This window comes from Ascaphus truei, chromosome 4, assembly GCF_040206685.1.
Source record: "Ascaphus truei isolate aAscTru1 chromosome 4, aAscTru1.hap1, whole genome shotgun sequence".
Lineage (NCBI taxonomy): Eukaryota > Metazoa > Chordata > Amphibia > Anura > Ascaphidae > Ascaphus > Ascaphus truei.
In genome coordinates this window covers 17,231,869-17,245,311 of record NC_134486.1, presented here as the reverse complement: position 1 = coordinate 17,245,311, position 13,443 = coordinate 17,231,869, and the positions used below count along the sequence as shown (strand labels likewise).

The 13,443-nt window shown below is 50.8% G+C and overlaps 1 protein-coding gene across 2 annotated transcripts in view; it reads left to right on the top strand.

The window, feature by feature from the left end:
* The first annotated feature begins 705 nt into the window (after positions 1 to 705).
* The window catches only part of LOC142492595 (potassium channel subfamily K member 17-like), a 63,149-nt gene continuing 50,411 nt past the window's right edge, over positions 706 to 13,443 (top strand). The window contains exon 1 of one of the 2 annotated variants that reach the window (XR_012800854.1): positions 706 to 1,278. Coding sequence is in view for 1 of the 2 variants with exons in the window: in XM_075595368.1 (XP_075451483.1) it covers positions 1,246 to 1,278 (33 nt within the window). In the remaining variant the exon portion in view is untranslated. The remainder of the gene's footprint in view (positions 1,279 to 13,443) is intronic. The other variant, XM_075595368.1, reaches the window with a different exon arrangement.

The window sequence follows — 13,443 nt, the reverse complement described above, 5'->3', positions numbered from 1 at the left end:
AAATTGAAATATTTTTATTTCGGCTGAGATTTGTGCAGGGAGAGGCGGTTCTCTCTCTGCAGCAGAATTAACTCGCAGTGTGAGCCCTTTTCGGAGGGCAGATCATCTTGGCGCCGGCTACTAGCCATTTTTGCAAGTGTTGCTATCACTGGTATTGAGGTTTTTCTGCACACCGTGATAGCAACGCTGTAAAAAATGGAGATTTAAAAACAATGGCGGTTTTTTCTATCGGAGCTTAGTGCATAGGCCCCTACAGTATGTGCACACATACACTTTCTAGAAATATAATGTACGGCAGAGGGAGCGTCATTTACACAATACACCTGATTTATTGTATATAACACACACAGTTACTGTCACATACACACCCAGGGAATGCTATTCATTCATATTCTTCACTCACGTACTGTAATCAGTTACACACCCACCGCAGCACACAAAGGAGCTTAAATACACACCGCAGGTGGAAGTGAGCAAATGCCATGTTTCCAACCAGGGTAGGTGTGGGAGGGGAGAGACAGCCCACCCTAATACTAACCACCATACTACTGGCCTCCTTAAACCCTCTCTTCTCCCCACACCCACCTACCTCTCTCCCACCCCCAACCTTGCATCTACTTTCCAAGTATTATTATTAGTGATGCAACGTGTTGCTGCCTCTCTGGAAGTGCAGAGGTTAATGATGCACCTTCACCCCCCTCAGTACCGACCTAGACCCCACTCTCAGCACTGCCCCCTGTCCAGTTTTGGTGGTGTATCTGTGCTGGATAATAAGAACACCTCAGCCCTCCCACCGCCTCTCCTCCTAACTCCTCCTAGGTTCCTGTGCTGTCCCTTCTAGCTCTGAAACATACCGGGCTGCTGCGGGGTCTGATTCATTCTGCTCTGCTTTCTGGCATTAGCAATTCCTCTGGCTGTTGATTCCCCCAAATGCTGATGCCTCCCCCATTTCTGTCCACCCATGATCCTCCCCCTTTACCCACCGAACTCCTGCAGTGAGACAACAGACCTGCTCCCACATCTGCTCTACCCCTGGTATTCTTCACAGATTCGGGGCTTATCAGGTCCTGCTGCCTTAAGCTGGAGGGTTGTAAGGTGCCAGTGACTCTGTTCTTGCTCCTCCTGTATGTCACCTACCTGCTGGTGGGAGCTTCTGTCTTCTGGGCACTGGAGAGCAAGGCAGAGGTGGACCTATCAGAGCACTTCCAGCACGAGAAGTGGGAGCTGTTGAAGAACCACACCTGCATGGACAGCCAGACACTGGAGCAATTCATTAAGGTAAGAGCTCTGCAGTAATAGGGGAGTGTGGTTCTGCTCCAGTAAACATGGTTACATTTTACATCAGTGGTTTACTCTATTGAACATAATGGAGAACCTTAGAATCTGTTCTGAAGAACCTGTCCCAAAGAGGGACATTTATAAAGTACCAAGGGTTAAATGGGCAGAATGCTTGTGTTAGGTACCTCTACTGTAAATCTGAGTCAGGTTTCAGACACGTACCTTTTATGGGTTAAAAGCAGTTTTATGGAGGCATTGAGAGTGTCCTGGGATGCTAAATATTCAATGTGTGTTCCTTTTGCTTTGAGACTAATTATGCAGCTACAAAGCTGTGGCAGAAATGTACCACAAGTTTTGGAAATGTGGCCAGAAGTGAAGCAATTGGATTATTTTAGTTTTTGTGGTACATACAGATATAGCAAAACTTACTGCCCTGTGCCACGATTTCGTGCGCTGGAGCGCGGCTATTGCTCTCGTTGCCCAGAGGACAGTAAATTCCCAGAAGGATTAATGTAGTGGGGGTCTCTGCTTCTGAATGGGACCCCCCATCGTTAAGCCTACCGGGCCAGCCAGCAGTCTGTAAGAGCTGCGCAGAGAGATGAGAGAGAAGCAGTCTCTCTCTGTGTCTCCCTGAGCAGCTCGTAAAGGCTGCGTTCAAACTGCGCGCGCAGCTGGAACAAAAGGGCGCACCTCAATGAGGCAGGACATAGAGCGCGCGACCGCACGGACGATGAAGCGCGAGGGCGCGGCAGATTTTTCGCGAGATATTTTTTGTCTTTGTTGCGCGATTGCCCGGGACCCGTGGTGCGGTTCAGCCAATGAGGGCGAACCAGCCATGTGACGTCACGGCCACGCCTCCGCCATGCCTCCCCATCCCGTGCGTCATAGAAATTCCAAAGGCCACTGAACGCTCAAGCTACAGGCGCACACGCGACGCCATGCGCTCCATCACGTGCGCCTACTATATCCGGGGCCAAAGCAGTTCTCGCACTTTTTAGTATTATTTTTATACATAGGTTTTTGCACTGGTTTTGCACTGGTTTTGCACTGGTTTTGCACTGGTTTTGCACTGGTTTTGCACAGGGTTTGCACTAGTTTTGTAGCTGTCAGACTGTAGGAAGTAGTTATTGATTTATGATAATTGATGTACTGTATAGCACCAGAATGTGTGGAAATTAGTCAAACTGGGTACTTATAAATTCTACATGATGAGAAGCAGCGTAACATGCAGGTAATGGGGCAGTAACTTACCTTTATTAGAAGGGAAATAAATAAACACTAGCTGTGCCTTGTCCTTCTTACTATGTTTAAACTCAGAGTAGGATGGGAATTATTTAACAAGCTTTTGGATTTTAAACTAAAGAATACCCCTGTATCCCCTTTGTAATGTGTTGTAGCCTCTCTGGCAGTGAAGGTCATGAATAATAATAATAATAATAATAATAATAATAATAATAATAATATAGGTGAATAGGGTTGCCAGGTGGTTTCTCCAAAACTACTGGACACATTGGTGACAGGTGTGTCGCGCTAGAGAGACACACACACACACACACACACACACACACACACACACACACACACACACACACACACACACACACACACACACACACACACACACACACACACATGCTCGAGACACATACAGTAGAAACACATGCACGCACTCGAGAGACACAAACGCTCGAGAGACAGCCACCTCTCTTCTCCTTGCGGTTTCCTCCTCTCCTTGACCTCACCCACAGGTTCCATCCACCTCCTGCTGCATCACCCAGCAGCAGCCACTCAGTTTGGAGAAAGCTTCCCAGCCCCCTAGCAACAGCCCTGCTCTCTCCCTGCTCGGGGAAATCTTGCGCCCCCCCCCCGCCGATCCGGTCACTATGTCCGGTGAGGTAACACCGGTTTACACATACATGTCCTGTATTAGCTATCATTTTTTACTGGACAGAGTGACCAAATACAGGACAGTCCGGTACAATACTGGACACCTGGCACCCCTATACTGTGGTATAGGTCTCTTATAGAAGACCGATAAACCTCACTGTAAAGGTGTAATACTTATTTATGTATATGTGGGCTTGGGTTTTGAGCTTGCTGGAATTGTATGTATATATTATGCTGGCCTGGTTGGAGACGGGCAGGACAGTCCCAGTCTTAGTAAAAGGAGCCTACTAGTCCAGGAGATACATGCCGGGATTCACAGAGCCAATGAAGGCAGTTATCGCAGGATCGCGGTGTGATACCCTGCCTTGGTACTCGGCGAATGTCCCCCGTAGGACACTAATGTGCAGGGGGCAGTCTTGGCAGCCAATGAAAGAAGAGAATAACTGCATCGTAGCGATATTATTCATTGTTAACGACAATACTGCCTGCTGTATTTATTACCCAAAGTGCTGGGACGTCAGCGGTCCATATCTCCTGCTGCTGGGTGGTCCTGTTTCAGGAGAGCCCCTGAAACCGGTAAGTTAAAGAAAAAAAAAATATTTAAAAAAAAACTGGAGAGTAGGGTTTTTAATTATAGCCTAGAGCAGGTGTGCGCAAACTTCTCGCCGTGTGCACCCTTGCCTGCTCTCCTCTGCGGCTCGCGCCCCTATCCCGCCCCGCTTGGCCCCAGCATCAAATGGCGAGCGGAGTCCCATGATGCCATGTTGCCATGGAAACGTGGCATCACGTGACCCAGTGGAATAATGTGACGCACGGTTACCATGACGACGTGTGTTATAGAGGCCTCGCACAGTCCCCCGGCATTTAATTTAAATGCCTTGTGGGAGAGAGTGCGTTACCTCTATAACTGCCACGCCCTCCCCCCCCCCCAGAAATCTTGCAGGTATAAATGCATGTATCAATACAGATAAATATACAGATACATATAAATAAAATTGTTTGAGCGTCACGTACAATATTAAAATTTAAATTACAAATATACTGTTTAAAGCGCTAAACCTAATGCTATTACTACAGTGCTGTGCACTTACTAAACTGAGCTGCCTGGTGATCTACTGAGACATCTCTTATATCTCTAACTAATTAAATAAACACAAAAATAGATGACATAACCCGGCGCTTATATATGTGAAAAAACAATGAAAAAATGGAAAAAATATAATGTATATATAGTCCCAAATGGTGCCAAGTGATGAAATGATAGTTCAATGGTTACAACCTGAAAAGTCCGGTTGGGCACAAACTCAGTCCACAGTTCATCAAAACAGATGGTTCTTCTCATATGTTGTGCTTGATCCTGCATATTAAAGATATCAAGCAGAGAACAAACATTGCACAGTATATCGAGACAAACAATATTATTTCCAAATGATGATGTATATCTGAATTGCCTACTTACTAGAAGTAGCTAGATCACGTGCAGGGGAGAGAATCTGTTCTTTAAGCCTTCTTTCCCTGGAAGCCTCTTGATGTCGCACGAACCCCTCGTGGTGTTCCTGGCCTCCGTGGGTATAGAAGGGATCTTTCTGCAGCCCCTGTCTTCAGGAATCCTGTACCTCTTACTCCGTTTAGGGAACAAAAAGAAGGACAGAGGATTGCGCAGCACAATAAATCTTTAATGGCACTTGCCCAAAACCACGATAAAATACTCACAAAAGGAGGTGAGTTAAAATACAATAAAAAAGTGCTCGGCCCAGCACACACACACAGCCGCCTAAGTCACTGGTAGTCCGCTCCGGTACCGCGTGTACCTCGCGTGTATCCGGCGCTCTAGTGTGACGTCACTGTCTTCCGTAAGACTCGCGGCTGGGATGACTGGGACACTGCTCCTTAGGCTCCTCCCTGGGCACAGCAGGGACACAGCGACCTCTCCCAGTCTGATGTGACCTCTCCCAGTCTGATGTGACCTCTCCCAGTCTGATGTGACCTCTCCCAGTCTGATGTGACCTCTCCCAGTCTGATGTGACCTCTCCCAGTCTGATGTGACCTCTCCCAGTCTGACCTCCTGAGCCCTCACACCCCACCACTTGTCTCCTATATATACATTATATTTTTTTCATTTTTTCATTGTTTTTTCACAGATATTAGCGCCGGGTCACGTACAATATATTTAAACAGTTTTATGTATAAATGTTTATATTTCCAAATGTATCTGTATTGATACAAGCATTTATATCTGTTATATGTGCCCGATGTACGAACAGTCCTGAATAGGAGTCCCGTGGACTATGATTATAAACCTAATTGAAAAATCGACCCATGACATTATGTAACATCATAATTGGATCTGAGTTGAGGTATAAAAAGACGTAGAATCCAAGCATTGTCACCCCCCCTGAGGAAGAGGCGATTTTGCACGTCTTGAAACGCGTAGGGTTATTGTTGTACACCAGAGGGATCCTGTAGCCAACGAACAGCTGAGAGTGACATCATCACAGAAGGCCGGGCAGTGATGAGTCAGAGGAGTCGGAACTGCGCAGCCCACCACAGACGCCGACAGCCGCATCGAGCTAACAACCGGGAAGAAAAATCTCCAGAGTGCTACCTACAAGGCGCAAGTCCTACGGACCTGTCGTAAGTAGGATTCCAATTTTTCCTAACTGCGTAGGAACCAACACACACTCATGGTGCCATCCATGTATATTTTATTTGTTCATTTATAGATCGCTTCGGCAATCTTTTTATTGTCTTATCAATATTAAATTGTTGGTTTGTACGCCTCCGCCCCAGTCTGTTTTTCTTATTTCCCCCATGCATGAGGGCCACAAAGTTTGTGCAGTGCTGCAGTCTTCCGAGGAAATCTACAGAGAGTAGAACCAGAGGAACCGTCTCCGGAACGGGTTCGAGGATATCTACCGAGAGTAGAACCAGAGGAACCGTCTTCGGAACGGGTTCGTGGATATCTACAGAGAGTAGAACCAGAGGAACCGTCTTCGGAACGGGATCGAGGATATCTACAGAGAGTAGAACCAGAGGAACCGTCTTCGGAATGGGTTCGAGGATATCTACAGAGAGTAGAACCAGAGGAACCGTCTTCGGAACGGGTCCGAGGATATCTACAGAGAATAGAACAAGAGGAACCGTCTTCGGAACGGGTCCGAGGATATCTACAGAGAATAGAACAAGAGGAACCGTCTTCGGAACGGGATCGAGGATATCTACAGAGAATAGAACAAGAGGAACCGTCTTCGGAACGGGTTCGAGGATATCTACAGAGAGTAGAACCAGAGGAACCGTCTTCGGAACGGGATCGAGGATATCTACAGAGAGTAGAACCAGAGGAACCGTCTTCGGAACTAGTCCGAGGATATCTACAGAGAGTAGAACCAGAGGAACCGTCTCCAGAAAGGGTTTGGCTGAATATAAAGTCATTTCCATTTTTTCTGCCCAATGGGTGCAAACAGCAATTAGATTCTTTACAGATGCAATCACAATTAACTTCCTTGAACAAATGTAGCCTCCCTAAAGCAAATGCTTGTCTGTTTTTGTTTCTGTAGAAATTGCATTTCTTAGGGTCCTCTGAATGGGGGAGTGTTTGTCTGGGGTTTTCTTTATCTCTAAACTACCCTTACCAATAAAGATAAGGGCAAAATAAGGGGGGGGGTGAACCTGTGCAAGCTCTTGTTTAACACCGTGATATCAGACAAGAGGGAGCAGGCAGAGGAAATGAAACATCTCCTAATTCTCAGATCACTATGTTTACAGGCTAACTTTAAAATGGTTTAAATACTTTTATATGTGTCAGAGTTTGATAAAAAAAATAATAACAATGCATCAACCACCCAGATGTACAGTGACCCCTTTGCCACTGCTATTAATAGGCTATTCTTTGGTCCAAGAATGGACTGTCCCTTTAAGGTCTCGGATCATTTGGGTCTTTGTTAGAGAACATTAATAATGCCCTAGATCTAGATCAGGGGGGCCCAAATCCGTCCTCAAGCCCCCCCAACTGGTCAGGTTTTCAGGATATCCCAGATTCAGCACAGGTAGCTCAAGCAAAGGCTCGGTCCAAGACTGAGCCTCTGCTTGAGCCACCTGTGCTGAAGCAGGGACTGATTGAGCCAGCTGTGTTGATCCTAGGATATCCAGAAAACCTGACCTGTTGGGGGCATTTGAGGACGGGAGTTGAGCCCCCCGATCTAGCCCTCTGTAAGTAAATGGCCTCAGCAGCCAGCGCTGCCTCCGTTACTTGTGTTTATTTGTGACTCGGGACACAAACCTCAGGGCTATTTACGTGTGCAGACTCAGGCTTTTTAATTAATCCGCGTTGCTGCAAAACAGACCTTAGAAAGTTGCTTAGCAAGATACCATATCCTGTGTGGATCTCTATATCAGAGGGTTAGATATCTGCCAGTAAAGGAATTAAAGAGGCAATCTCCCTTATATCACAAATATTTTGTAAACAACTTCATTTTGTGGTAAGTTTCCATAAAAACGTGATGGAAAAGCTGAAGTCTGCATTTGTTAATAGCAATTACACTGCACGCTGCCATGCTTATCAGCAGCTAGCCCCGCATGCTGCCATGCTTATCAGCAGCTAGCCCCGCATGCTGCCATGCTTATCAGCAGTTTGCCCCACACACTGCCATGCTTATCAGCAGCTAGCCCCGTACGCTGCCATGCTTAGCAGCAGCTAGCCCCGCACGCTGCCATGCTTATCAGCAGCTAGCCACGCACACTGCCATGCTTATCAGCAGCTAGCCCTGCACGCTGCCATGCTTATCAACAGCTAGCCCCGCACGCTGCCATGCTTATCAGCAGCTAGCCCCGCACTCTGCCATGCTTATCAGCAGCTAGCCCCGCACACTGCCATGCTTATCTGCAGCTAGCCCCGCACACTGCCATGCTTATCTGCAGCTAGCCCCGCACGCTGCCATGCTTATCAGCAGCTAGCCCTGCACGCTGCCATGCTTATCAACAGCTAGCCCCGCACTCTGCCATGCTTATCAGCAGCTAGCCCCGCACGCTGCCATGCTTATCAACAGCTAGCCCCGCACGCTGCCATGCTTATCAACAGCTAGCCCCGCACGCTGCCATGCTTATAAGCAGCTAGCCCCATACGCTGCCATGCTTATCAGCAGCTAGCCCCGCATGCTGCCATGCTTATCAGCAGCTAGCCCTGCACGCTGCCATGCTTATCAACAGCTAGCCCGCACGCTGCCATGCTTATCAGCAGCTAGCCCCATACGCTGCCATGCTTATCAGCAGCTAGCCCCGCATGCTGCCATGCTTATCAGCAGCTAGCCCCGCACTCTGCCATGCTTATCAGCAGCTAGCCCCGCACGCTGCCATGCTTATCAGCAGCTAGCCCCGCATGCTGCCATGCTTATCAGCAGCTAGCCCCGCACACTGCCATGCTTATCAGCAGCTAGCCCCGCACGCTGCCATGCTTATCAACAGCTAGCCCCGCACGCTGCCATGCTTATCAACAGCTAGCCCCACACACTGCCATGCTTATCAGCAGCTAGCCCGCACACTGCCATGCTTATCAGCAGCTAGCCCCGCACTCTGCCATGCTTATCAGAAGCTTGCCCCGCACTCTGCCATGCTTATCAGCAGCTAGCCTGCACGCTGCCATGCTTATCAGAAGCTAGCCCCGCACGCTGCCATGCTTATCAGCAGCTAGCCCCGCAAGCTGCCATGCTTATCAGCAGCTAGCCCCGCACGCTGCCATGCTTATCAACAGCTAGCCCGCACACTGCCATGCTTATCAGCAGCTAGCCCCGCACTCTGCCATGCTTATCAGCAGCTAGCCCCGCACGCTGCCATGCTTATCAGCAGCTAGCCTGCACGCTGCCATGCTTATCAGAAGCTAGCCCTGCATGCTGCCATGCTTATCAGCAGCTAGCCCCGCACTCTGCCATGCTTATCAGCAGCTAGCCCCGCATGCTGCCATGCTTATCAGCAGCTAGCCCCGCACGCTGCTATGCTTATCAGAAGCTAGCCCCGCACGCTGCCATGCTTATCAGCAGCTAGCCCCGCATGCTGCCATGCTTATCAGCAGCTAGCCCTGCACGCTGTCATGCTTATCAGCAGCTAGCCCCGCACTCTGCCATGCTTATCAGCAGCTAGCCCCGCACGCTGCCATGCTTATCAGCAGCTAGCCTGCACGCTGCCATGCTTATCAGAAGCTAGCCCCACATGCTGCCATGCTTATCAGCAGCTAGCCCCGCACTCTGCCATGCTTATCAGCAGCTAGCCCCGCACGCTGCCATGCTTATCAGCAGCTAGCCCCGCATGCTGCCATGCTTATCAGCAGCTAGCCCCGCACGCTGCCATGCTTATTAGAAGCTAGCCCCGCACGCTGCCATGCTTATCAGCAGCTAGCCCCGCATGCTGCCATGCTTATCAGCAGCTAGCCCCGCACTCTGCCATGCTTATCAGCAGCTAGCCCCGCACGCTGCCATGCTTATTAGAAGCTAGCCCCGCACGCTGCCATGCTTATCAGCAGCTAGCCCCGCATGCTGCCATGCTTATCAGAAGCTAGCCCCGCACGCTGCCATGCTTATCAGCAGCTAGCCCCGCACGCTGCCATGCTTATCAGCAGCTAGCCCCTCACTCTGCCATGCTTATCAGCAGCTAGCCCCGCACTCTGCCATGCTTATCAGCAGCTGCCCCGCACGCTGCCATGCTTATCAGCAGCTAGCCCCGCATGCTGCCATGCTTATCAGCAGCTAGCCCCGCACGCTGCCATGCTTATACGCAGCTAGCCCCGCAAGCTGCCATGCTTATCAGCAGCTAGCCCCGCACGCTGCCATGCTTATCAGCAGCTAGCCCCGCATGCTGCCATGCTTATCAGCAGCTAGCCCCGCACGCTGCCATGCTTATCAGCAGCTAGCCACGCATGCTGCCATGCTTATCAGCAGCTAGCCCCGCACGCTGCCATGCTTATCAGCAGCTAGCCCTGCACGCTGCCATGCTTATCAGCAGCTAGCCCCGCACGCTGCCATGCTTATCAGCAGCTAGCCCCGCATGGTGCCATGCTTATCAGCAGCTAGCCCCACACGCTGCCATGCTTATCTGCAGCTAGCCAGCACGCTGCCATGCTTATCAGCAGCTAGCCCTGCATGCTGCCATGCTTATCAGCAGCTAGCCCGCACGCTGCCATGCTTATCAGCAGCTAGCCCCGCATGCTGCCATGCTTATCAGCAGCTAGCCCCGCACGCTGCCATGCTTATCAGCAGCTAGCCCCGCATGCTGCCATGCTTATCAGCAGCTAGCCCCGCACGCTGCCATGCTTATACGCAGCTAGCCCCGCAAGCTGCCATGCTTATCAGCAGCTAGCCCCGTACGCTGCCATGCTTATCAGCAGCTAGCCCCGCATGCTGCCATGCTTATCAGCAGCTAGCCCCGCACGCTGCCATGCTTATCAGCAGCTAGCCACGCATGCTGCCATGCTTATCAGCAGCTAGCCCCGCACGCTGCCATGCTTATCAGCAGCTAGCCCTGCACACTGCCATGCTTATCAGCAGCTAGCCCCGCACGCTGCCATGCTTATCAGCAGCTAGCCCCGCATGGTGCCATGCTTATCAGCAGCTAGCCCCACACGCTGCCATGCTTATCAGCAGCTAGCCCCACACGCTGCCATGCTTATCTGCAGCTAGCCAGCACACTGCCATGCTTATCAGCAGCTAGCCCTGCATGCTGCCATGCTTATCAGCAGCTAGCCCCGCACACTGCCATGCTTATCAGCAGCTAGCCCCACACGCTGCCATGCTTATCTGCAGCTAGCCAGCACACTGCCATGCTTATCAGCAGCTAGCCCTGCATGCTGCCATGCTTATCAGCAGCTAGCCCGCACGCTGCCATGCTTATCAGCAGCTAGCCCCGCATGCTGCCATGCTTATCAGCAGCTAGCCCCGCACGCTGCCATGCTTATCAGCAGCTAGCCCCGCAAGCTGCCATGCTTATCAGCAGCTAGCCCCGCACGCTGCCATGCTTATCAGCAGCTAGCCCTGCATGCTGCCATGCTTATCAGCAGCTAGCCCCGCACGCTGCCATGCTTATCAGCAGCTAGCCCCGCATGCTGCCATGCTTATCAGCAGCTAGCCCCGCACGCTGCCATGCTTATCAGCAGCTAGCCCCGCACGCTGCCATGCTTATCAGCAGCTAGCCCCGCACACTGCCATGCTTATCAGCAGCTAGCCCTGCATGCTGCCATGCTTATCAGCAGCTAGCCCCGCACACTGCCATGCTTATCAGCAGCTAGCCCTGCATGCTGCCATGCTTATCAGCAGCTAGCCCCGCACACTGCCATGCTTATCAGCAGCTAGCCCCGCACACTGCCATGCTTATCAGCAGCTAGCCCTGCATGCTGCCATGCTTATCAGCAGCTAGCCCCGCACACTGCCATGCTTATCAGCAGCTAGCCCTGCATGCTGCCATGCTTATCAGCAGCTAGCCCCGCACACTGCCATGCTTATCAGCAGCTCGCCCGCACGCTGCCATGCTTATCAGCAGCTCGCCCGCACGCTGCCATGCTTATCAGCAGCTAGCCCGCACGCTGCCATGCTTATCAGCAGCTTGCCCCACACTCTGCCATGCTTATCAGCAGCTAGCCCTGCATGCTGCCATGCTTATCAGCAGCTAGCCCCGCACACTGCCATGCTTATCAGCATCTAGCCCCGCATGCTGCCATGCTTATCAGTTTCTAATACATTGTTCTCAGCTCAGGATCCTTTCTGCTCTCAGTACTCCCCAATCCTAGTTTGTGCATAGCATTTACTGTACAGTATTTGACTGTTGCTTTATGATTGTGAAAAGGAGCAGCCACTATTGAGACTTACTGGAGGGACTGTGTTAATCAATCACTGCTGATCTCTGCCTTTAAATAGCAAACACTTCCCAGCCCCTTCACTAGCTAGAAAATCTGAAGCCGCAATGCACCCACCGTCCTGTTGTACTCTCTCCTCCTTAGACCGCGTCCATGGAGGGTGCGTGCGCTCGCGCGGCCGTGCGTGGGGCTTCGCGCTTTGCTCTAGCACGAGGGATGTGTGCCCTGTAATTGGACGCGATGACGGGGGGGTGTCGTGGGTGTGGCCGTGACATCACAGAGCAGGTTCACACGCATTGGGCAAACTGCTCACGTGAAGCGGCTGTCGAGCGACAAAACAGAGTTTTTTGGTTTCCTCGCGCATCGCGAGCGCCACCGCCTCTGGTCACGTGCTCTAAAGACAGCCTCATAGAGGCACGTCAATTTGATCGTGCCGCGCCCTCCCGACCTTATTCCCGGCCTCGCACGTTCTGCCGCACACATTCTACGATGGGTGGGAACAGCCCAGGTTTCTCATTTGAATAAACCGTTCCCTTCTCGCTCCCGTTGTCACGCAGCAATCGTGGTTAAGCAAACACTAGCTGCTTTGCATTGTTTTTCTTTTTGGCTGGGACTCTGAATAGAGGGGAAGGAGCTATGTCAGCCACGTGTCTCCTCTCCCATTACCCTTCCCCTCGGCTGAGACAGGGGGAGAGGGACAAGCACAACGCGGGCACCATGCTGTCAGACAACACATGTCTTTGGCTCTTTCTGCTCCTATTTGGGACTGCCTTTTTATTACCTTCCCTGTCAGAGGGGCCGGACACATTGCAAAGCGGCTACTAGAATGGAATCTACGTATGAAGAACTATCACGATCTCATGTTGGATCCAGTTCTTCTCGCCTTTACCTTTCCAGGACTTATGTAGTTCCTCTGCGCTGATGTATTAAACCAGGGATGGCCAACTCCAGTCCTCAAGGGCCACCAACAAGGCCAAGTTTGAAGGATATCCCGGCTTGAGCACAGGTGGCTCAGTCTTTGACTGAGGCACTGATTGAGCCACTTGTGCTGAAGCAGGGATATCCTTCAAACCTGACCTGTTGGTGGCCCTTGAGGACTGGAGTTGGCCGCCCCTGTATTATACAATAAGACGAGCACTTCAAGGGACATCCCATGGTCACTATAGGACATTCGGCTTTTATCAATCTGGAACCGTCTCCGCTGTGAGACTTTGATACGCCGCTCTCATGGAGAACTCGCTGCTGAATGGTGTTTTCTTAAACTGGATCTGCGGACCCTTATTTGATCTCTCGATTAAATAAGTCTGGTTAATGAGGTTAAGGTGCAAAGTGTACCTCGCTACAAGCGCCTTAAAGCCACAATTATCAAATCAAATTACTCCGATATAAAGCCATAAAAGCAAATTCCACCACAGCTGAATAAACATGTTAGAAGGAAATCCGTG